Source organism: Tribolium madens, unplaced genomic scaffold (assembly GCF_015345945.1).
Source record: "Tribolium madens isolate multiple individuals breed KSU strain unplaced genomic scaffold, Tmad_KSU_1.1 Scaffold_3;HRSCAF=73;Tcas5.2_LG2, whole genome shotgun sequence".
Taxonomy (NCBI): domain Eukaryota; kingdom Metazoa; phylum Arthropoda; class Insecta; order Coleoptera; family Tenebrionidae; genus Tribolium; species Tribolium madens.
This window is the reverse complement of record NW_025401006.1, coordinates 10178793-10203307: the sequence shown is the minus strand read 5'-3', so window position 1 is coordinate 10203307 and position 24515 is coordinate 10178793. Positions and strand designations below refer to the sequence as shown.

The window sequence follows — 24515 nt, the reverse complement described above, 5'->3', positions numbered from 1 at the left end:
CCTTTGAAAAACTCGAAAAATTCGAAATTTTTTAAACTTGACACAAGATTTTATGCACTTTTTTAAGTCTTTAGAACCTCTACAAATGTAAAAAGCGTTATATAGACGAATTTTAAAGTTGAAAAATTTTTTTTGTTCGGGATTTTTACGGTTTACTACCGCTGACCTTAAAAAACTCTAAAACTCCATTTTGTGTTTATTGTCTTTAAAATATGATAACCTGATTGCGTAGAAGATGGTTTATAGGACACAGGGAAATAAAAAACATTAAATTCGTCGCGATGTTTCGATACTTTTATTGTATCTTCTTCAGACGAAGATATCTTCCTTGACTTGTGCCATGCTTCACACTCTCAACCAACGAGAATTCTTTGCCTGAAGAAGATAGAATAAAAGTATCGAAACGTCGCGACGAATTTAATGTTTTTTATTTCCATGTGTCCTATAAACCGTCTTCTACGCAATCAGGTTATCAAACTCGAAAACTTTTTAATTTTTTAAACTTGACTTAATACGATTTTATGCACTTTTTTAGAAAATATAAAAAACATTATATGGAAGAATTTTAAATTAAGCGTCTATTAATATTAAATACTTACTTAATTAAGCTGATTTAGGTTTAAATAGTCGGTGGTTTTATTTACAAAACTTGCACATGGCAGCAAATCACGCGCAATTTACTCTTACGTTATTTATGTTACACTTACGTTATTTTCATAACACACACGTGTGGTTAGGAGAATAATCGATTCGTTCGACATCGTCAACTTTCGTAGGTAATTCGCTGTATGGAAATAGTTACTTTCGTATACGATCGTGGAAAATATTTTCATATAACATCACAGAAACTTATTGTTTCTTGAATTATAACTTAATTTGTGCCACAATACTGGTCATCCTTTGAGAACACAATAGTAAAGCGCTTGTAATATGTATAGTGAGGTATTAATGGTACTAGGTTTCTCAATTCAAAGTATGTAGCCTAATCACAGCCTATTGGGATCGATCGGAACATCAAATTGCGTATGAATATCAAACGTAAATTTGTGATGGCTTTGCTTACTATCCCGGAACGCTCCCGGAATCGAAACCTTTCCATCATATGGTGTTTGCTTGCGTATCAAGTTCCGGTCACGCTCTAATCTCGAAAGAGTCCTGTTTATGTCCCAGCTCATAACAACTATTTGTTTGAGTTACGAGTTAAAAAGTATAGTAAAAGTAAATAATGTGGCACTCACGTAAAGATAAGGTAATTAAATTAAAAACACAATCGTAAACGTGATGACGTTTTCTTGTAAAATGTAAAAATTAAATATTTACGTTGCGGAGAGATTACATGGTAAGTAGCGGTTTATGGCTTACTTAGTTTGAGCCTATCTGGTGCTCGTGAAGCCGCATAAAGGGGTCCTACTCAAAGCTTTTAGCTTTAGTAGCGCGGATTATATGTCGAAGAGTGTTCTTCTGGGTCAATATCATAATATCGGAGTAATCCTTTATTAACGATACCTGTTCGAAAACTTTGAAGAGATCTTTATTTCTGAACGCGATAGAGAAATCATCAATAAAATTTTCCTTTTTCGCTCAACTGGTTTTACAGTTTGAAAATTGAAATAACCTTTGTTTCTAACTATACATACTGGAGCAGTTGACACGTAGCAAAGGACTGATTTTTGCTTTTTAACTTAACTCAGTTATTTCTAAAATTCTAGATCAATTGCAAAAGTGATTACATTATAATGAAGTAGCAAAATTTGCTTTTATCATTATTTATACAAGCAATTTACTGTTTTTAATTCAAGTTTCTTTGTTACTATTAGTATGTAATATGTGATTATGTTTTGAAATCTCTTTTATGAAATTTTAAAATCTATTAAAACCTTTGCTTGCAAATTTGTTTTCGTGTTTTAGAATTTCATTATGTAACGTTCTTTATAGAAAAATTCTTTTGAAAAATTGTACGATTTATCTTGACCAATTTAATGTATCAGTCATGCGTTATAGCTTGTAAAAGAGGTGGACATTTTCCAAGTCACGGTTGAAGCTCAGGATTTAACGGAACATGCTTGCAATAAATTTCCAATATATCATGTATTATTCATACGAGACCGGTTCCATAATTCATTTAAAATACTTCACTTGATTCAAATATTACATAATATGCAATGCTCTAATTATGTAGTTACGAGTTTTGCGAATAAATGTGCATATCATTAATTAGCATATGCTGCATTCACTTTGGTTATTGATTAAAACACCTTTTAAACATGGTCTTAACAGGTTTTACTCATTTTTTAACATGATCAACCATTTTTTTAATTAACGACATGATTTTGGTAAATAAAAAAAATTCTTCAAAAAGAGCATTTCTAAACTATAACAATGAACTGACTTAACATAACATAACTTGACATAATTTTAATCAATTTGTAGACTAACAAAGACAATATTGGTGATTTAGAGAGCACTACAAAAATATAGAAAACAAAAAATTGTTAACCTAAACTTTTTGTTTTTCTTTTAAAAACAGCACTTGTTAAATAAAATAAAAAATAAACCCTTTGTTTGTTATCTTGTTTTTTTCTCTAATAACACTGGAGATATCCCTGTAAGCGGCAGGACCAGTTTCAATAAAATGAAAATTATGAGAGTTTATAAGAATTATTCAAGTAACATTAGAATCGCATTTTAGGTGTTAGTAATTGACATTTATTATATTTATTAGAATTAGAAGAAATTAGAATTAGAATTTATGATATTTATTAGAAAACGTGCTTTGATAATGTAACCATATGGTCACTTTGCCTATTTAAGAAATGTTACAATTTTAAGGTTTATTCAAAAAAAATACAAAATATACTTTTATTGGTTGGAATTCTTTGTCCAATTAAAATTAAAATTGAATTTTTGTTTTGTATATTTGGCTGTTGCAGGTAATTTGAGTTTTCCTTTTTACATGGTTGGTGGTATAATAATATATTCTGTTGTTTCTTCTGGATAATCTGTCTCAAATATAACTTCTCCTGTTTCATCTGCTAAACAACTCTTTTTTGAATCAATTTCTGAAACCAAAACTCTAGCAAAAATAAAATTTTGGTCGTTTTCGTCTGTTTCACTTTCGGAATAATCAGATAAGTCTGAATTAGATATTTTTTCAGGAGATAGACGGCATGTTTGGGTTTTTTTTTTCTATAAAAACACCTTGTCTTGATAAAAAAAGTTCATAATCTGTTTAAAAAATAAGTACTTTAGAGGCAGTGCAACCATATGGTTACGTATAAATTTAATTGCAAAATACATCAACATCAAACATTTCTAGACTGAACTAAACTAAGTTACTAGAACTATCATTCTATTCATAATAAATGCCCCAACATAAAAATTTTCATAAAAATTTGTTTTACTATAACCGAAAAAGTTCACTTGTTGGCAACGTATTCAACTATGTCGCAATATGTTGAAAATTTAAAAGTTTAAAAAAAATGATAGGTGGCGCTATTCCTACCATTTTATAAAAGTAGTAACCATACGGTAACATCGCCAGAAATAGGCGAAAAATGCCTGGTTTTAAAATAGAGACATTTGAAGTCAACGTAACCGTACGGTCACAATATCCTTACAGGGATATATAATGACAAAGAATATGCTACAACACCCCCCCACACCCTCCCAAACCTGTCTTCCTGTTCGAAATATGAAATTCCCATTCCTCTGTATCAACATTACTGACCCCCAAACCCAGCCGGCGATAATTAACGACTGTAACACACAAGCAAGGCATTGGTGTGGGACTAGGAAGCAGCGATCATTATAATGAGCGTCAATTCACAGTGGATTAGGCACCGGCAATCCCAACTTTAGTAGCATCGCGCTCGGGGTTTTACCGGTATCTTGGGAATGCTTCCTTTTCCGCTTCTTACACGTCCACGTGATAGCTCCACTTTTACGCAGCACTATGTAAAATTTGACTCGAATCATAACTGCTCTACCCAAATCAATAGCAAATAACAAATAAAAAGGATGAAGTGTCTCAATAGCGAATTCTTTAAGTTAAAGTGCTAGTCTCTAGCGGACTGCTCGATAAACATTCATAGTGATTTCCGGGACCACAAGAATCGCTCGAGCCTACTTCCTGACCGGAATGAAGAAACTCACAGCTAGAACATTGATTCATGCACAAAACCCTTCCTAAATGCTGAAAGGGTCAACGGAGCTTCCTTACAACCACAGGAATTTATATTCATTTTTTAGGTCCATGAGGAAATGTTTAATATCGATAGAGATATTCGTATATCATGTTGTGTCTGTTTTCGGTAAATACACATAACAGAAATATTTATCGTGGGTTATCAAATGTTTGTTTAAATGGGAATTGGGCAGCAACTCATCAAAATTACCCTAATTATAAATTCCATAATTGTATTAGTACTACAAAACCGTGAATTATTATTAAGCTAAACTACTAGAACCAAACAAATAAGTTTTAAAGGCGATATAACATTAAACGTAATACATCTAGTAATAATAAAACTAAATTTATATCTAAATTTAAATGTAGTAAATGAATGCAAAAACGAGTTCATCCAGCTCTATCTCCGTTATAAATATTACAATATAAATCATAATAATGTACTCACCTATGAGGCGTCAGCGTCACACTAAATTTTCAATTCGTATGCGTCCTATACATAAAATATCAATTTACGGAAATACATTTAAAATACAGTACTCACATTTGCAGTTACATTTATGACGCTAAAACATACGCGGCATTTTTTATTTATAAAATTTGAAATTAATTCGTGTATTGTTTTTTTACTTCGATACATTTTCTTTGAAATGTAAAACTTGTACTTAAGAGAACTATCGTATTTGTTCAAAATAACATTTACCATTTTAAAAAATATTATTTTATCTATTTTGTGTCAGTTAGAATATATTGTAGTTATATTCAAATTGAAATATTGTATCTATTACAATGCTACATTTCAGCAAGATTAAAACATTTTTAATAACTAATATTATTTAAGCTGTATCAGGAAAGACTTTTCAGTTAATATCTCGCTATTTAATTAATAAAAAAAGTAAAAGTATTTTTAATGTAAAAGTTTGCATTTATTAATTAATTTTCTTGTATAAAACATAATATTTTACACAAAACCAATATCTCAAATTTAAACTCAATGCTGAAAATACACAGCTTTAATAAATTAAACAACAATTTGAAACACAATTCAATTAGATTTTATGTTTAATTGGTACTTCAATTCTGAATAATTTATAATCTATTAAAAATAAATATATTGTCGGAAAAACTTTTTGCTCAATACAACAATTGCTGAAAGCAAATCAAACTTTATTATTTATAAAGATATTCAATGTGTCACTTTTTTATACAGTTTAAAAATGTAAATGCTTTAAAATTCGGTTTCAAGTGGCTTTACGGAACAAATAATATTATCTTTGTATTACACATTGTTACCAAAGCAAACATATAGCTTTCATAATAGAATATGAAGACAAACATTTTGAAGATTTAGTATTATTATTATGACATGCCCTCTACTATCCTTTAAGTAGGTCATTTCTGACCACCATAAAATACGACTTATTTTCTGATATCATCACTGTCATCATTTACTCTTTCATAGATCTGCAACCTACTCTTTCTGATTTATAACCTCGACTTTTATGTGTTTTTATAATAGAGAATAATAAAAAAGAGAGAACTCTAACAAAGTAAAGGTTTACTGAGACCTTAGATAATTTCTTAAAATACAATATGTAAACATTTATGAATTTTACATCCCAGAATAATATTTTTATTAAGTAGGAGTAGTAAATATTGAAACAATCAATTAGAGAGTAGTTTTTGAAATTCTTGTTCACATAGACATTTGCATTTATATCGTAATGGACATTTAATCCAGTAAAACGTTGTATTAAATATAAATTGACAGGGACGCAGGAAATAAATTGTGCTTGTAGGGCAGACATGTATTCTGCTTTGGGTGTAAAACAAGTCTTTAATTAGAAACTTTGTACATGCGATTGAATTTGCTGACCCATTTTAATTTTTAGAAAAACATAAAATCTGCAACGTTGTAAATCAGTTTGTCATGTTATTTCTTTCAGTATATCGATTTCTGTTTCAGAATTGTACGTTTCTTTATGAATATACTTTCAGGTAGAATGGTTACAATTTAAACATTTAATATTAAAACGGGAACAGATCCACGCTCAGCAGCAGCATTATGTCGAATATAATTTTGAATTTGAAAATAAATAGGACGTTTGCGTCAACGTAATCAATTTGATTATGTTCTTGAATTCCGTCGTTTCCATAATGTTTCGCAGGCGCGCCATTGCTGATCTAGCCCAGAGATTGTTTGCAATATCTTAAAATCACCGTATCCCAGGGGTAATAAGGTTCTGCTTATATATGCTTTTAACTCTCCAGTGAACATCTGTACACAAAAGAGTAAAATGAAATTGTGTCAAGACTATTCTTTTGCCGGTAAAATGGTAAAATCCTGCCTTGAAAAAACGGACTAATGAAGGTTTGCAGAGAAATGCCATAATTTTGTTTATTTTTACAATATTTATTTAAACCAAGAAGAAAATTATTGACAAGCATTAACAAAGTAGTTTCCCCGGGCATTGCGATCAACATTTTCTCCAAAAACAATGCTCTTATTTTGATCGCACTTTCCTTCTTTGAAATTTTCAACAGACTCACACTCGACACCTTCAAACTTGTTTGAATTTATGGACTTGGCAAAGAGTTTCACAGGCATAAGCTTGCCGAAATCTAGAAAAATTTATTATCATATAAGAACCATAAATTCCAGGTAGACTAAAGTAAAATACCTTCCTTGCATTTCTTGTCATCTATATAAAATCTCACATGGCCTTCTTCAGGCAGTTTCGCGAATTTGCTCAGATCCGAGTAAACAACATCAACAAAATTAGCATCTCGAATGTCTGTCTTGGTATTTTCATCATTAATTAAGTAATAAGTGGGATCCAAAGCCGTAATCCTGTTTACTTTTCTTCCAGTTAATTCCAAAACTCGTTTTCCTGCAACGGCAGCAACCCGAGACCCCGCCAAAACCCCCACTAAATGAATATCTAAGTATGATTCACCGGTTTTATTAAACAGTGTTTCGATAAACTCGCTCAAGAAAAATCCTATTGATTGAGTTTGATTCGAAGAGTAAAATTTCGAGTCGAACTCCCAGTCAACGAGAAACACATTATGTACCTGCTTCGACAAGTATTCTTCCATGAGGTCTTTATACCAAGCGTCGGATTTTCCTTCGGGCTTATCTACCCCATTGATTATAAAAATTATCGGCTTCAGCACGTTTACAGTCGTTTTCTCGATGTCTTCGCTTCTTAACAACCGCCCTTCTTTATTGTACGCAGTAACGTATCTAAATGTCGGCTCGTCAACTCCTTTGACGCCTAGTATCACAAATTTGACGCAAGTTTCGAGAATAAAAAACAACTTACTTACACAGAACACTACAGAAAAGTGCAATACAAAATAACAACTTTGCAAACTTCACCACCGACATGATTGGACACAAGACTCTGAAATACTGCGTCTATATTCAATTGACAAATCTTTATTTATGTTTAAAAATTGTGTGAATTGCGCATTTTACACTTGACAAGGTCAGGTTTGATGTTCTAAGAAATTTGTCTTTCACAGTGTTTTTGTAAGACTAAGGAGAAGTTGCAAGGTGCAAAACAAGACATAAAATAAGTGTTTTCAAAGCAATTCGTCGTAAACTTTATTTATATTTCAATTTTTTGTCTACTGAATTCTTTACTTTGATGGGAATACCCATATTGACATATTTAACAATATTATTGTATTGTTAAATTTAGGAAGAAATTTATATCAATAAGCAAAAAACTGTATAATTTTCGCCTCATTCAGTTTAGAGTTTTAAAAATGATGTGTTATTTTTTTTTATCTTACAGGTTGAGTTTACCTTAGACCATTGTTTTCGGTGATAGAAATCAAATATTATTCACAAGTGAGATAAAGTACTCACAAGTGAGTAAATTTGACTATTATATTATATTTACTATTATATTTTTATAGGTGAATATTTTACTTGAATTTTTTGGACAGTTGCACCTGTAAGAGAAAACATCGTATATCACACGCGATCGAAATGTCATTATGAAACTCGTCAGAGTTCTCACTCGCGTATAATGATGCATTTCTATGACTTATTAATGTAATGTACTATTATACAATAACATGGATTTTTAATAATTTCAGTGTATTAAACGGTTTTACTTTGAATTTTTACTTTCTATGCTTTTTTACTTTTTATTTTGATGAGAAAAAACACGTTTAATGATCTCAGATGTATTTCAGTTTTCAGTTTTTCAGAGTTAACTACTTAACGGAATGTCAGGTTGGTTTGATGTTCCAAGAAATTTGTCTTTCACAGTGTTTTTGTAAGACTAAGGAGAAGTTGCAAGTTGCAAAACAAGACATAAAATAAGTGTTTTCAAAACAATTTGTCGTGAACTTTATTTATATTTAAATTTTTTGTCTACTGAATTCTTTACCTTGATGGGAATACCCATATTGACATATTTAACAATATTATTGTATTGTTAAATTTAGGTAGATATTTATATCAATAAGCAAAAAACTGTATAATTTTCGCCTCATTCAGTTTAGAGTTTTAAAAATTATGTGTTATCTTACAGGTTGAGTTTTTGAGCTACCTTAGACCATTGTTTTCGGTGGTAGAAATCAAATATTATTCACAAGTGAGATAAAGTACTCACAAGTGAGTAAATTTGACTATTATATTATATTTACTATTATATTTTTATAGGTGAATATTTTACTTGAATGAAACTTCATTTTTTGGACAGTTGCAGAGAAAACGTCGTATATCACACGTGATCGAAATGCGAATATGAAACTCGTCACAGTTCTCACTCTCGTATAATGATGTATTTCTATGACTTATTAATATAATGTACTATTATACAATAATATAGATTTTTAATAATTTCAGTATATTAAACGGTTTTACTTTGAATTTTTACTTTGTATACTTTTTTACTTTTTATTTTGATGAGAAAAAACACGTTGAATGATCTCAGATGTATTTCAGTTTTCAGTTTTTCAGAGTTAACTACTTAACGGAATGTCAGGTTTGATGTTCCAAGAAATTTGTCTTTCACAGTGTTTTGTAAGACTAAAGAGAAGTTGCATGTTGCAAAACAAGACATAAAATAAGTGTTTTCAAAACAATTTGTCGTAAACTTTATTTATATTTCAATTTTTTGTTTACTGAATTCTTTATCTTGATGGGAATATCCATATTGACATATTTAACAATAAATTGTTAAATTTAGATAGAAATTTATATCAATAATCAAAAAACTATATAATTTTCGCCACATTCAGTTTAAAGTTTTAAAAATGATATGTGCTATATTTTTTTATACAATAATGTGGATTTTTTATCATTTCAGTGTATTAAACAGTTTTACTTTGAATTTTTACTTTGTATCCTTTTTTTCTTTTTATTTTGATAAGAAAAAACAGGTTTAATGATCTCAGATGTATTCCAGTTTTCAGTTTTTCCACGGAATGTCTGGCAATTAAATGATGCTCCTGATGAAGAAATTAAAGATTCTAAAAAGTTGCTTAAATTCAGCTTCATACAACCAAATAATTAACCAAATTTTTCATAATTTTATTCAGTATTTCAGTCTAAATTTTATTTCCAGGACACGGCATCTTGCCCTTGGAGGTACCATTAGAAGCGTCAGGAAGTTACGTGCTCCAGACATTAGTAAACTGCACCGGAAACGACCGCTGCGAACTACAAAGCTCGTCCCAAATGAGACTTGTCGGACCTGTCAGGGACGTCATTATTCGTCCTGCCAAGCATGCCTACAGGCCTGGAGAAACCGGTAAGATGTGAATTCTAATTTCCACTGGAAATGTATGTTATTTCCAAACATTCGCTAATATTACCAAGAGCAATTTCGTTTAAATTGAAGGATTATCCTCGAAATGAAACACTGTTGAAAAATTCCAAGTTTTGGAACTTTCGCAAATCCGGTCATTCACTCTGGAAAACGCAATTATTTGACTTTTTTACCGAATCGCTCGGAATTAATTTGATTTTTTTACAGCCGCGGAGTAATAAAATTCTAATTATTTAGACAAAATTAAAACTTTATAGGTGCATTAATTTAGTGAACTTACGGGAGAAGATAAAGTTTAATCACCTCTTTTAGGAGCTTGTTTATTGTTTCTTTTCTTAAACCTATATTACAAATCCGTTTAATCGCTATTTTAAAAGTTCGACTTGTATTTTATAAACTTTCTCAATTCGATGCTCTAGAATTGTTTAAAGTTCTTTTCGGGAAGATTATAAGAGCTTCCAACTTCGTTTTTGTATCTCTTTAGGGAATCGCTAACCTTTCGATATTGCGTTACGAGATTAAATAAGTTTAGATAAGAGAGTAATAGATAGGAAGAGAAAAAAGCATATTTTATCAAGGTAATTTGCTACTCAAATCAGTGCTTTAAATATATGATTAATTACCTTACCACATTAACATTAGACTACATTTAAATATTTTTTTTATCTTTTCAGTGTCTTTCTGGGTCTTAGCGTTGGATCATGATTTGCAGATTGCATTAGGAGCTATTGGAAGTGTTAGCATTAAAGACCCAGCTGGAACTAAAGTCGCTCTTTGGGACCAAGTGGCTTTAGACGAAGGCAAGTAAAGCCACAGATAAATTCATTTCACTTTCCAAGAGTAATTATAAATTTTGAGCTGGTTAATAAAAATTACAAATTTAAATCAAGTTGAAAAAATGTTTCGAGAAGATTTTCACTTCACTCAAATGAGAAAGATTTTTTCTTTATTTGCATTTCTATCTAAAAAATATCCCCGACAAAATTACACTTTCTCAAATGTGAATTTTACATTTATGTATTCTACTTTTTGTAATTCAGGAGTGAAAGCATTCACGTTGCCATTGTCAGAATACGTAAATTCTGGCAGGTGGTTGCTTCACGTCGAGGTAGAATCTGCCGAATTTTCCGCACCTATCGAGATAGCTCCGGGTGCGGGAAATGGACTTCCTGATGTTGCAGCAGCCGAAGAGCATTACGTCGAATTGCGTTTCGGCAGGGAAATGAGGCGCAGCTATAAGCCAGGCTTACCGTTCGCTGGAAAGGTGCGAGAAAAATATTGCGTTGGATAAAATATCGCTCACAAGCTGTCAAAATAAACAAACTTTTGCAATCATTAGTTTAAAATTTTTACTTCAATTAATAACAAACAATTTAATCCATAATAAACCTTGTTTTTTTATCTCAAAGGTAGAAGCAATGAGCACGGAAAAATCTGTACGTGTCCGTGTCAAAGTGTACGACAACACCACTTCAATATACAGCCAGGATATTGAAATATCCAATGGTGAAGGCACTTTTGTCGTTCCTGCTATCTTGGCTGACAGCAATATTATTGCATTGCAGGTAAATAATCTATTATCCCTATTTTCTAGAAAAGCTTTGAAATACATAAAAGCACCGCCAATAATAGAGATGCATACAAACGAAAATGTACTCGATTTTAAACAATAACATTACTGTATTATTTGTCTATTTTGGTTTTTTCTTTAGTTATGACTTAGCTAATCAAAACATTTCACTGTAAAACACAACCACAAGCGCCGATAAAACGCGTTCAACAAGCCCAATTGAATAAAAGCAAATTTAGCGATCTCTTCTTTTAAGTGCAAGAGCATGTAGTCAGGTGATATGGGAGATCGAGTGTGAAGAAATTTGTGTACGCTCCATAAAGTGTTCTTTATTTAGAGATAAAAGCACATCAGCAGGACAAAGAGAAAATGATATACAGACGTTGAGGGAAAATTTTATCACGCACGATTCTACAGTGTAAACATCAATCAGTTAAAACAGCAAATCATGCAGTCACAAACAGATTTAAATTTGTTAAATCTCGAAAACTGTTTAATGGACGTTTGCGTTTACACGTTAAAGTGAACTATTAACACATTTATTAGCAGGAAAAAATTATGGTTTGTAATGGAAAATTAACAAAATAAAAAAATCGGAAAAGTTTGTTTGCAATCGTAGGAAATGACAAAAAAATTGTTAAAAAATTAAATATGAGATAGACTTATTGTCTATTTTTACTTAGCAAAAATGCACATTTTCCCGGCGCATCCACCATTTTCGCCTACAATTTTAAGCAATTGAAACGATCTTTTATTAATTAACAAATGTTTGAAAACACAATTTAATTAGATTTTTTTATATTTAATTGTTTTATTTTGTACTCAATGTTAAAGAGTGCTTTTATCAACTAATTTCAGTAGATAAAATAGTCTTTTATCGTCTAGTGAAATAATAGTTATTTATTCGACGAGTTTGAGTGTAAATCGGACTCTTTATTTGACCGAGTGGATTTTCAAACCACAAGTGTAACGAGTGGTTTACCATCCACGAGATGAAATAAAGCGTCCGATTTACACTCAAACGAGTGGAATACAACATTTTATTCTTCGAATTAGAGTCAACAAGGCTTAAACTTGCTTTAAATCTGTTAAAAATAATTAGACGTTTTGTATTGAGAAATGCCAAACAATTGTCAAAACTTCCTTACACGGGAGAAAAACCGTAAATTTTGACAGTGTCGAAGAATAAAGTAATTTTTTATCTACTGCTTATATTTCAAGAAATTCTGGTAGGTGAGTACAAAGTAAAACTAAATATTATACACCGACGATAAAGATTGTTTATCGTCTTGTATATTAAATAAATACTATATAATTAATTAATCCATAATATAATAATGGATGGTTTGTTCCAGCACCCCATTGTTTTTATTAAAATAAAAAAATTATCACCTATTAAACTTTAATTTTTAACGTTCTTTTAAACGCATCTATTAAACTGCTATAAACTATGCATGTCACTTTTATTTTATTAAACTGCATGATATTGCAAAAATAATTATTAATCATTGTTTCACTAAAAGCAAATAAAAATGTAACTTTATTACATTTTGTTGTCAATTAAACTTTTATGGCAAAACGTTTTTTAATTAAAATTATTGATTTGGGTGGTTTTCATGCACAAATTTATACTGAAACGATAGAATAATACCAGTAAATTGTTAATAGGTATGTTATCTAACAAACATTTTTAATGTTGGTTTAGATGTGAAATTTATGTCAAGAAGTCTCTAGTAATCAGTACATTCTAAAGCTCCTTTAGATTCTATTATGAAACTGGCCCTTAGTAATAAATATTGTACTTAATTTTATAAATGTTTTTTGAAACGCTTCACTAATTAAAGCAATTTATTAATTAAAAGAAATAACGTTGATATTTTTCTTTATCGACCTGTTTCAGGCGGAGCTAGTATCAGTCGACAGTAAAGAGATTGAAAGCCATTACGTGCTAGCGAGAGAACCAATCCATAAATGGAACTCATCTTCGGATTGTTATCTCTTGATTGAAGGGGTCGAGCACACTCTTCAGGTACTTTCTTCTCAAAAGAAAAAACAATTGTCTTTCCTCTAACGTTGCCAAAATTTCAGCCGGAAGAGGAAGCTCACGTCGCTATCCTCTCCACGTGTCCTTGCGAACGTGACCTGCATTATGTCATCACCACCGACGGCCGGGTCACCGACTGGGCTCAACGCCGCTATGAAGATCCTGTACCACCCGCAACTTCCGCTTCCGCGGGAGCCGTTTGTCGTCTTAATTTCAGGTTGGTCGCAAATTATTAACGAACGAGAAAAGTTGATTCAATTACGCCACCCCTAAACACGTTTACGTCAAAGCAAATGATAAAAAAGGAGGTCAGAGAAGTTTTACGCTTGCAAGTTGAATGTAAACAAATTTCGCTCTTTTACTTGCCAACAGATTCAATCAAAGATGTAGACTTGTAAAAAATTCGGATATAGTGGATAAAAACTTCCCACATGTCTCATAAAGTTCAATTGAGGAGAGACTTCATTTCAGCAACACTTTCAACTCAATTCGTTGCTCCTAGTCCCGAGGGTGTCAACACCAAGACGCTCATTTAGATAGTTTTTCACAGAAGAGAGCGTAATTGTCTAAGGTTTTCTACGCTCTTTAACTCAATAGAAATTAACGTTTTTAAGGCACTTGAAACAGATTTCACTCCTCTTCTCTGTTCAAAAATTTTAAAACCAAGTATGCATATAAACACAAATAAATATATAGGAAGATTTGGAGCTTTTTAATAATTCCCTCTCTTGAACAAAGACAATTAACAGCTTAAAACTTTATACTCACTGTTATTATTTTTTATTCTGTCTTGTTAAATGTAAATCGATAAAAAAGCTTAGCACATTTTATCAAAAGGCGCATTTTTTAAATTGTGTCCGTTATTTATAACCCATTTTACTGATAGCAATCGCGGAATAATGGATTGAGTTTAATATTTTAAAATATTCTTATCTTAAATAGTCACGTATTTATTTGATAACAAATTAGGTAGCATTAACTTTTGTAAATTTCCATAATTACCCAGACGGGCAAAACTTTGGTAAAACTAAATTACATTTTGCATATAATAATAAAATTCCAGACGAGCTTCTGGTACAGAATATAGCAATATAATTTCGCATCTTTGAGGAAGACTTCAATGTCAACATGACTATTTTTCCTTAGTCTTTGTTGCGAGAGATAATAATAGAGTTTCAGGATTTGGCTTGTTTATGCAACAGATTTAGCCGATACCCGGCGATGAATGCAATGGTACAACACTCAAGGCAGCTGAAATTATATCCACCAATAGCCCAAGTTTACACAAACAACACAAGTTTGCTTTCCATTCAGTTTCAAATGCAATTAGCAGAGCAAATACGAGCGAACAAAATTAAAATAAACCGCGATGATGAGTCTCCGTTTGCAAACTTTATGACGTTTCAGCACCGACAACAATGCATAAATAAAAAAATTTGGGATGAAGGCAAATATTTTGACATGGAATTAAGAGACGCTCGTTGTTTGACGAACAAAAGAAACTTTGCCAATTTTATCATCATATTTCAGAAGGAATCTGCAAATATCCAGAGACGAGTTTATAAACAAAGCCTAGGTAGCGTATTTAAAATTGTCAACTAGAATTCTCATCATCGTTGGTTAAATTAGAAACTTTATTTATTTTGGTGCTGATAAGATTGCTCCACTTGGCTTGCTTGTTTATCCGACATTCCAAGTTCTAGTTCTGTCATATGGAAATGCAGAAATTGCTGATAATAACCCAGCAACGCTTTGTTTTATTGCAAGTAAACTTAGGGAGTTGTCTGATTCCTTTCATACGTTGTGTTTAATGAAGTTTAAGTTTCACCCGGCTGTGAAATTGACTCCTGTCTCCAGGGAGTTTCACGGAGCTACATTCATTTTACGGATTATAGGTTATGTTTTGTGTCATAAAAACTTCGATAATAGGCGCACCACCTTATCATAAAATTAAAACTTCCAAAGTTATTGTTAAAAAGCTCTAATAAAATTACAAGGGAAAGCTTCTAGACGCAACCATTTCACTCCTACCGCTTCTTCAATTAAAGTAATACCTTTGGATATTATCGGAGTTGCAAGCAATTAAATAACAGCATGTGCTTTCCCTATACAAATTTTGCATCATTTTATGTTAAATGGAATAAAGTTAAAGCAATTTGCTTTACTGCAACGACTACTATCTACGAGTTAGTTCGCTAGATATAACTTGAATACAAAATTTCCATTCAAGTTGTAATCAGTAATTTCAATAAGAAGCATTGTATCGAGGAGCTGTCAAGTGTCTTTGTCTACATTTTGTTACTAATTTCTACACCATTCCCTTTGTTTCCTTTTTATTCGATTTAAGTGCAAGCTTCATAATGATAATAAGGTCGTTTTCCAATTATCTTTTTTTACCAAGAACAAAGCAAAAGTAATAGCAAATTTATGTCAAAAATTTTAGTTTTTAATTTTTATTTAACAGTCTGTTGCAATTAAAACTTTCCAAATACATATGTGCATATTTTATTAAAAAAATGTATTCATAAAGCATTTATAAATAAAAATAAAACGGAACATTGTACAATAAAAAAAAGAAAATTATAAGTAATCAATAGTTAGTTATGTATCAAGGGCATAATAAGAAGATTGAGACCCGAAGTAATATTTAAAGCCCGACGTTAAGAGGGCCGTAACAATAATGCCTGTGGTACATACAACGATTTATTGTGTTTTGGATTGCGTTTTTTTTGTCTCAAATAAGAATTGGCCATATCAAAAGTCCTAAATGCGTAAATAATTACAAAAATTTTGTGTGTAATTTTTTTCTGATCTCATTAAAAAAATTAACTTGTATAAAAAACATCTTGTCCAGTAATTGTCCTGACAATGCGTGATTAAGGAAAAAAAAATTAAAATGCAGCACCTATACAGGGTGTTCCGTCTAAACCCCACATTAAAAGTATTGGGAGTTCAAATAATCATATTTGTTTGAAAATTGGTACATAGCCATAATGCATTAAGTCCTCCGAAATGAAAATATTTTGAAGATGGCGGCACTTCCGGTTATACCGGAAGTCGCTCTCAACTTTCTTATTTTAAATGGAAAGCTCTATTTTTTACTGCTTTTTGGATTAATCGGGTTATTTTAAGGAAGTTTTTATCAGCTTTCCTTATACTTACCTAAATTTAGCCGTTTTTGAAATATTTGGAGTTTTTCAAAAATTTTTAGATTTGCACCTTCCACTTTAAAAATCGGTAAATCTGCTATTTTTTTAAATTTTGATTTCGTTTTTATGGCGTTTGAAAGAGAAAGTTTAGATCTTTCTTCCAGTGTTTTCAAATTAAAAAAAAAATAACAAACCATAAAATTTTAATGTTACTTTTGTAATAATTCAAATACCCATAGCTCAATTTTTTGAAATGAAATACCCTAATTTTTATTTTACTAAATGGAAGACAATTTAATTCTGCATCGATCTGTATTAACATTCTCTAACGTAAATTTAATAATTTTTAAGTTATGGTGACTTTTTGTTAAGACTGCCGAAAATCTATTACTAGCCACATCCGTTTTCGTATAGTTTGCCATGGAAATAAAAAAAGTCAAAATTGTGTCTCAATAAACGACCACAGTGACTTATTATTTAACAAATAGTGCCAAAATATGGAGAGTCAAAGCTACTCAAACTAAGATTTAATTAATTTATTTTGTATTTATGAAGAGTGTAACAAAATTATGATGTCGTTCATTAAACAAAAATAAATTTTTCTTACTTGTTAGCTTTAAATAATGATCGCATGGTAGAACCTATCAATAATAATTAAGTTTGCATAACTTCGATTCTCCATATTGTGGCACTATTTGTCAAATAATAAGTCACTGTTGACGTTTATTGAGAAACAATTTTGAGATTTTTGATTTCCATTGCAAACTATGTGAAAACGGGTGTGGCTAGTAATAAATTTTCTGTAGTCTTAAAAAAAGTCCATAACTTGAAAATTATTAAATTCAGGTATAGGGAATGTTAATACAGATCAATGCACAATTAAATTCTCTTCTATTTAGTAAAGTAAAAATTGTGGTATTTCATTTGAAAAAATTGAGTTATGAGTATTTGAATTATTACAAAAGTATCCTTAAAATTTAGGGATATGTTATTTTTTCAAAATTTGAAAACACCAGAAAAGGATCTAAGCTTTCTCTTTCAAACGCCAAAAAAAACGAATTTAAAATGTTAAAAAATGGGAGAGTTACCGATTTTTTAAGTGGAAGGTGCAGATCCAAAATTTTTTGAAAAACTCTAAAGATTTCAAAAACAGCTAAATTTAGGTATAGAGAAAGCTGATGAAAACTCCCTTAAAATAACCCGATTAATCCAAAAACGCAGTAAAAAATATACCTTTCCATTTAAAATAAGAACGTTGAAACCGTCTTCCGGTATAAGCGGAAGTGCCGCCATCTTAAAAATATTTTCATTTAGGAGGACTTAATGGTTTATGCTATGTACCAATTTTCAAATAAATACGATTATTCCAACTCCTAATACTTCTAAAGTGGGGTTTAGACGGAACAGTCTGTATATTATTGTGTTACTAAAGGTGTTATAACTAAGTCAAAATACAGTTTCTTGGCGATAATATTGTTACCAAAATTTGGTGATAAAAGCTGTGTTAAAATGTAACATTATCTTTTTTTAGTTTTACTGTGCGATCTGTGATGGCTCCCGTTAGTCAACTTCTCGTTTACTATGTAACTCCCCAAGGAGAGCCCGTCAGTGATGTAATTAGTTTTGATGTGAAGTTGCTACATAGGCAGGTAATTAACACACCAATAAAGATATTTTTAGTTCAAACATTTTAGTTCACCTAATTTGAAAACAAATCAGAGTAATGTTTTCTCTCCTTTTGTATTTATTACTCAAACAATAAAAATTTCAACGTCTTTCAAATCCATTGTGTAAAATTCTTTCTCTTTAGTAAATCCCTTATGTGCCCTTCTTTGCCATTGTTTCTTTGAAAGTAATACTTCGGTAAGCTCATCCGAGCTATTCTTTAGGGTCACTTACTTTAAATCCGACGAAATCAATTTAATTTTTTTCTAATTGAAAAAACGAATTAAAATGTTAACGATTTTTAAAGCTTTTGTATAAAAGTGCTTTCGTCTCGCTTCGAATGTGGATTAACCCACAAAAAGCTATCGTCAACATGATTAATTAAACAATCAATTGAAACAATATTAGATTATCGGAAAAAAATGATTGATTACACCCAAGCGTGCATATTTCAATTATGATCGGTCCTGCAGGTTTACGTGAATTTGGAGGAGCGCGAATATTGGTTACCTGGCCAATCGCTGGATGTGGAAGTGGTGGCAGAGCGCTCTTCTCTCGTTTGCCTATTAGGAGGCCGCTCTGGAGGGAACGGGGACGTGAAATTCGATCCTCGAATTAGGTAAGATAAATGATCGGAATTGTTGCACGTATGATACATAAATCATCACATTACGTCCGGAACATTCGATAAATTCGATTTTCTCTTCCTTTCAATTCGATTTGTTGCAGCGAAGAAAGAGAGCCGGCAACGGTCGCCGGCGAAATTGACTTCCTGGAAGCGGGAGTTTCCTTTTTTCAACGACAATGCGTGAAAAGGGGCAATTCGGGAATATCGGCTGTGTCCTACAGACAAAGGGGCTCCGGTGCAGGGCCGTCCAACAGAAGAAGACCTCCTGAAAGCCTGGTGGGAGGTGCACCATTTGATCAACTTTGGCTCTGGAAGTGCTTTAATTATTCGTAAGTAAATTAACTCGTAATTATTTATTACCGGGCGTTAAGCACAAAATAAATCTAAATTTAGAATTTGCTCGCTCGAGTTTTACAACGGTTTAAACGACAATACAAAAATGATAGCAGATATCTGAGGTCTCGGGAGTTTCAACGTCAACAAAAGGAAAACGAGGACACTTTCTAACATCGTTACCGCGTTTCAAAAAGTTTGCTTCGGAAAATTAACTAAATGTACATTCTGACGCGGATCAACGAAACAAAAATTATGTCGGTTTGTTATTTCTTGAATTTTTAAAAGGTGATTTATCTTTAAACGTTTTGAGTGTTGGAAAAAGTGAAAAAACAAAAAAAAACTAATATTTGCATAATATACACCATATCCCAAGTATAGAAAAAATTGCACTATAAGTTATTAATTCCACCATATTTATTTGAATAACCCTTAGTTTTCAAAGCCTTATTTTAAAAATTGTTACTATTTTAAATACTCATGTATTTATTAAAATTATTTTTTATAAATAAAATGTTTATTTAGTTAAACTTAAAGCATAAGCTTTTTTAATACTTCATAATTATTCAGAGAGCCAAACGCAAACTTTGGTAAAAAAATGGTAAAAAACTTACATTTTGCACATAATAATAACATTCCACTAGAAATTTTTTAACAAAACAGTGCAATGAAATGTTGCGTTTCATATCTTTTTAGTTTTTTAAAACAAAATCAATGTACTTGTTGAAACGCATTTAATTTTACTATTTTACAAGACAAGAAAATCTTTATTATTTTTTTTATGATTCCTAGCCCGGCGCAACCACCATTTTTATACAACTACGATTACAACTACGAGTATAAATCAAAAAATGTAATGAAATATTTACCCTTTTTGTTTCTTGTTTATTAAAAATTACAGTTAGTCTTTAAAATTCTTCAGTTTAGAAAATAGGTCCGTACACTGGAAATAGAAATTTATTCTTTTTAGAGTGCGCCAGAACTCGCGCCCCAGAGAAAATTTTCAAGTAAGGTAAGATACCAACAACATGAAAAAAATGTTTAAAAAATTCTGTCAAAAAATTTTGACATTTATTTTTTGACATTCGACATTTTTTATATCTATTTATTAATGATACTGATGATCTTGTATACGTTTTTTTACAATTATTTAGTAAAGGGACAAAAATTTTGCCAATAAAAGCCACAAATAACATTGAACAGAGTTACAATTTAAGATACAGCTTCCTTGTTTCCTTTTTTAATAGCTTAGAGCAAAAATCTTGGAAAATTATTTTTCCAACAGAAATAAATAGAGTCAAAGTGCAAATTTTAAACCCTCATAACTCCGAAATTTTTATAGATATATTTTTTTTACATTTTTCCCATGTTCCTGGTATCCTACCTTATATGGTACCTTATATTTTCTCTGGGGCGCGAGTTCTGGCGCACCCTGTAGGCTAATTAGATCAAATTTATTTAAAAAAATGATTAGGTTTATAAACAACTTTATAAGAATAATAAGCAGAGATAAGCGCAAAGTTCTTTCTTTGCATGACGCGGGTCGGATAACTTAGATGACGAAAGATTAATTTTCTTCTCATTTACTTTTTATAAAAACCGGAAAAGGTGAAGGAAAGCGAAAGCTCATTCGTGTGATTTGTAATATTGCGACTTCTTATCTTATTTTAGTTTGTTCTTGGTCCTGGCAGTTTCAATTTAAAATGTCGGCATTACGTTAGCAAAAATTTAATCTTATAACGAATTGCATCATTATTCTCACAAGCGAAAGTGGTTTTCATTTTTCACAAATCCGGCAGTCAGCGATTTTAAGTCAAGGCGTAAAAATTATTACACTTGCATGAGTAAAAAGGGAAGGTTCGGTAATTCACTGCAAAATTTCAGCTGGAAAAATATTTTCAAGCGGGAGGATAAAAGGGTCATCGGTTTAAGTCACATCATGTGGTAGTTTTCTGATCGCTTATTCTAAATGGATGTTATAAATTCGATTTTTACAAGCGGCACTTTTTGCCACTGGATATCTCACACATGCCGGCGGCACTTCTTAGATGCTGATGAAAAAGAGATTTTTCATGCTAGTGCTTCGATAAATCATTGAATGAAATAAAAAATTGTACGTTTGTAAAAGAGAATTTAATTTTAAGTCACTTTTATGAACACAGTATGTGCTATATCCTGTTAAGCACTTATTTGAAGCAATTTCAAAGTTTATAAAGAGTCGTTTCTCGCCAACGATTTTATAAAGCTGACAGTTTCTAAGACATTGTGGTGTAAAGCACATTCTGGTCACAGTGTTCTATTTAGATGGAATTTATTCGAACGTAATGCAGTTAAAGCAACCCATCGCATGTTTGTACCCCAATGTGCCCGATTAAAGCATTAAATGGAGCACGTTTAAATTTATGGAACCACATCCGTCTATGGTACACATCCATAATTCTCTAACAGACAATCCTTCGGATTTACGTCCTTCTTGGGGCAGCGTTGTTTAATTTGGCGACATGTGTCTTGGAATTTATGTAGGGACGCTCTTATTAACTGTAGGTTTCCGTATTTCCTATGATATATCTGTTTTGTTGAGAGCATGCTACGAATTCTTGATCAAGACAAAATTTATAGCCTTATACTTAGTATCAATCCACTTTTTGTTCAACCTTTTTCTACATTTTTATAGTTTTATTTTTCAAGAGGCGTCCATCCGCATTTGTTAACTTTTTCTCAAACATAATTCACAGATGACGGCCAGAATGGTATTTTTGTTTTTAGAAAATGTTGGACGTTTTATGAGGTCGACGATAAATTCCTGCCATAATTAACACTCAGGAGACTCTATTTTTTAACCACAATGTTTTCAACTTGGGATTTTTATTACTTTACTGCTTGTCAACAAAACAAAACTACTTTTCAGCTAGAGGACAAATAAGGAGTAAGCAGATTATTTCTCAAATTCATAAAGGAAGAGCGAATTTCTCAACATATTTAATACAGAACAACAAACAACAAAATCTTATATATTAATTAATCTTAATTAAATTGATAACGTTGTTGAGGTTTCCTTTATAGACCTTCACGTAATATACATTTACCACAAAAAGATTTAATTAATTCATTTCGCAAAGTTGAGACATGACACTATAAAAAATAACAAATTGACTCATACTCTTTGAAATTCTAGCATTTATTTAATTGGAAACCAAGATATTTAAAACTAATTGAGAGCGGCTTCTTTATCAGAAAGAATAATAAGTTTGTTGACCAACCAAGAGCCATATATTTCCGTGAGTTATTCTTTGTTTCCAGATCAGAAATTGCTTCCACCGGACTGACTATTTCGGCGCCTCAAGAAGCCGGTAAATGGTCTCTGTGGGCTTTAACCGTGTCCAGCAATGGTCTGCGATTTTCTTCGTCCGTAAACGTCCAAGTTTTCCGACCTCTGCAGGCGGAATTCCATTTACCTCCTAGTTTGAGAGTTCGGGAAACTTTGGAAGTCGACATTAAGATTGGAAATAACATAAACTCCTGCATGGACGTAAGTGGATTTGAACCCACATTTATTATGTGTTGTGACATGCTAAAGTTTTCCTGTCTCATAAAAATAAGTCACGCTGTGACATAAATGCAGATGGACATTACAAAATGCAGACATCACACGGTGTTACAACTTTCTCACTTGTCACATAACAAAAGCATTGTTAAGTCATGGACCAGAACAGTGAAAAGATCGAAGACTTTAGTAAAAAATAATCAGAAAACTTTGGCTCGATTTTCTATATCAAATAAACGAGTTTATAAAGTTTCGACTTCTTACCGGAGAAATATAATTTGAGATAACTTTCTGTATGGTCAATCAGAAGTTGAAAAATAATCGATATTAAAGACGAAAAACTTTACAATATCTGCTTCCACTTTCTTAATTTCTCTGCAGAAATGAAAGTTTATTTGCCAAGCTCTTAAAGCTTTAAACAAATTCAATTCAGATTAATGTTAATGAAATAATTATTGGCCCTTTTGAAACTCGTTGAAAATTCTGTTTATCTTAATTTACGCGTCTGTAATTAAAGGAATCAGCCTGAATGCAGGTATTGAATAGACTTCTCCTTCGTTGTCTGTTGAAAGCTTCCAAGGATAAAATTTCTTCTTTATATGAAATAGATCCGTTGCTTTTATGTGTTAGGTTTGCAAGTTTTAGGCCTTGTTATTTATCAAAGATTTTGTGTTGGTTTACTTGTCTGATTTTATGAGAAGCCAAAATGTTATTAGTCTTATTTAATTTCCTCACTTATATTTCTAGAGCGTTTTAAAGCTTTTGATATTGATTAATTATAGGTGACAGCACTTTTAGCCTTAAGCGAAGGAGCGCAATTTCTAAGTAACGGATTGCTCTACGTCACTGAAAGGCTCCGGTTGGGTCCACATGGTGCTACATCTTTAGTTGTCAAACTTTTAGTTACAACTCCAGGTGTGAAAAATATGACGGTGGAAGTAAATGGTTATACGAGTCCTTCGTGTGAAGGGAGTGAAAAACCGGGAAACACATCTCTAGCAGGAGCTGTGTTTCGTTCAGCAACAATTAACGTTTATCCCGAAGGAATTGTGAGAACAGACACCGAAAGCGCTTATTTTTGCGCCAACGGTAAGTTCATAAAGTATCATATTAATTAAGTAAGTGGTTACTTTCATTTTGAGTTGTAAATTTAATATGAAGAAGAAAAGAGCTCTATTTGGGTGGTAAAAGTTAGAAGTTACATAAATTCAAGTCGAGAGAATTTCTCTGTAAAATAAACGAGTCGGGAAAAATATTAATAATATACATTGTGTCCCATGATAAAATTAAAAAAAAAAATATAGGACATTGATGATACTAATCTAGTCCATCGCCTAAAACTATTTTCTCAAAAATAAGTTACAATGACAAATGACAATGATTCTACGCTCAACTTTAGTGGTCCATTTTGCTTAGTTTTAAAAATAAAAGACGCTTTTTTTGACGAAAACATGCACTTTTTAAAAATTTATCCTTAAAAACTAAGACATTTAGAAATATTTTTTTTCTACTGCAAAGAACAAGGTACAAGCTGTATGGTTGTAACATTTTTTAAGAAAGATTTTACATACAAGATTCTGCTCTATCTACTACAAATATTATTT

General features: G+C 31.5%; 2 protein-coding genes across 2 annotated transcripts in view; one reads left to right on the top strand and one right to left on the bottom strand.

The window, feature by feature from the left end:
• Positions 1-24515, top strand: part of LOC123007121 (C3 and PZP-like alpha-2-macroglobulin domain-containing protein 8) — a 71966-nt gene that overhangs the window by 38502 nt on the left and 8949 nt on the right. Inside the window, exons 4-14 of the mRNA XM_044402186.1 lie at positions 9775-9960; positions 10653-10778; positions 11019-11242; positions 11388-11543; positions 13449-13577; positions 13637-13809; positions 18273-18390; positions 18880-19025; positions 19136-19363; positions 22668-22896; positions 23694-24000. Coding sequence (XP_044258121.1) covers positions 9775-9960; positions 10653-10778; positions 11019-11242; positions 11388-11543; positions 13449-13577; positions 13637-13809; positions 18273-18390; positions 18880-19025; positions 19136-19363; positions 22668-22896; positions 23694-24000 — 2022 coding nt within the window. The remainder of the gene's footprint in view (positions 1-9774; positions 9961-10652; positions 10779-11018; positions 11243-11387; positions 11544-13448; positions 13578-13636; positions 13810-18272; positions 18391-18879; positions 19026-19135; positions 19364-22667; positions 22897-23693; positions 24001-24515) is intronic.
• LOC123007124 (lipase member H-like) lies at positions 6579-7674 on the bottom strand. Its single transcript, XM_044402189.1, has 3 exons — positions 7517-7674; positions 6868-7464; positions 6579-6808 (listed from the first exon to the last, which is right to left on the bottom strand). The coding sequence occupies exons 1-3, from the start codon at positions 7575-7577 to the stop codon at positions 6621-6623; spliced, it is 846 nt and encodes a 281-aa protein (XP_044258124.1). The 5' UTR covers positions 7578-7674; the 3' UTR covers positions 6579-6620.

What these genes read in the sequence shown, in the direction of transcription:
- LOC123007124 (XM_044402189.1), bottom strand. Translation starts at nt 7,577, where the DNA reads ATGTCGGTGGTGAAGTTTGCAAAGTTGTTATTTTGTATTGCACTTTTC. An exon ending in ACTTTTCTGTAGTGTTCTGT is followed by an intron (nt 7,465 to 7,516) that starts GTAAGTAAGTTG and finishes TTGTGATACTAG; the next exon opens with GCGTCAAAGGAGTTGACGAG. An exon ending in TGACAAGAAATGCAAGGAAG is followed by an intron (nt 6,809 to 6,867) that starts GTATTTTACTTT and finishes AAATTTTTCTAG; the next exon opens with ATTTCGGCAAGCTTATGCCT.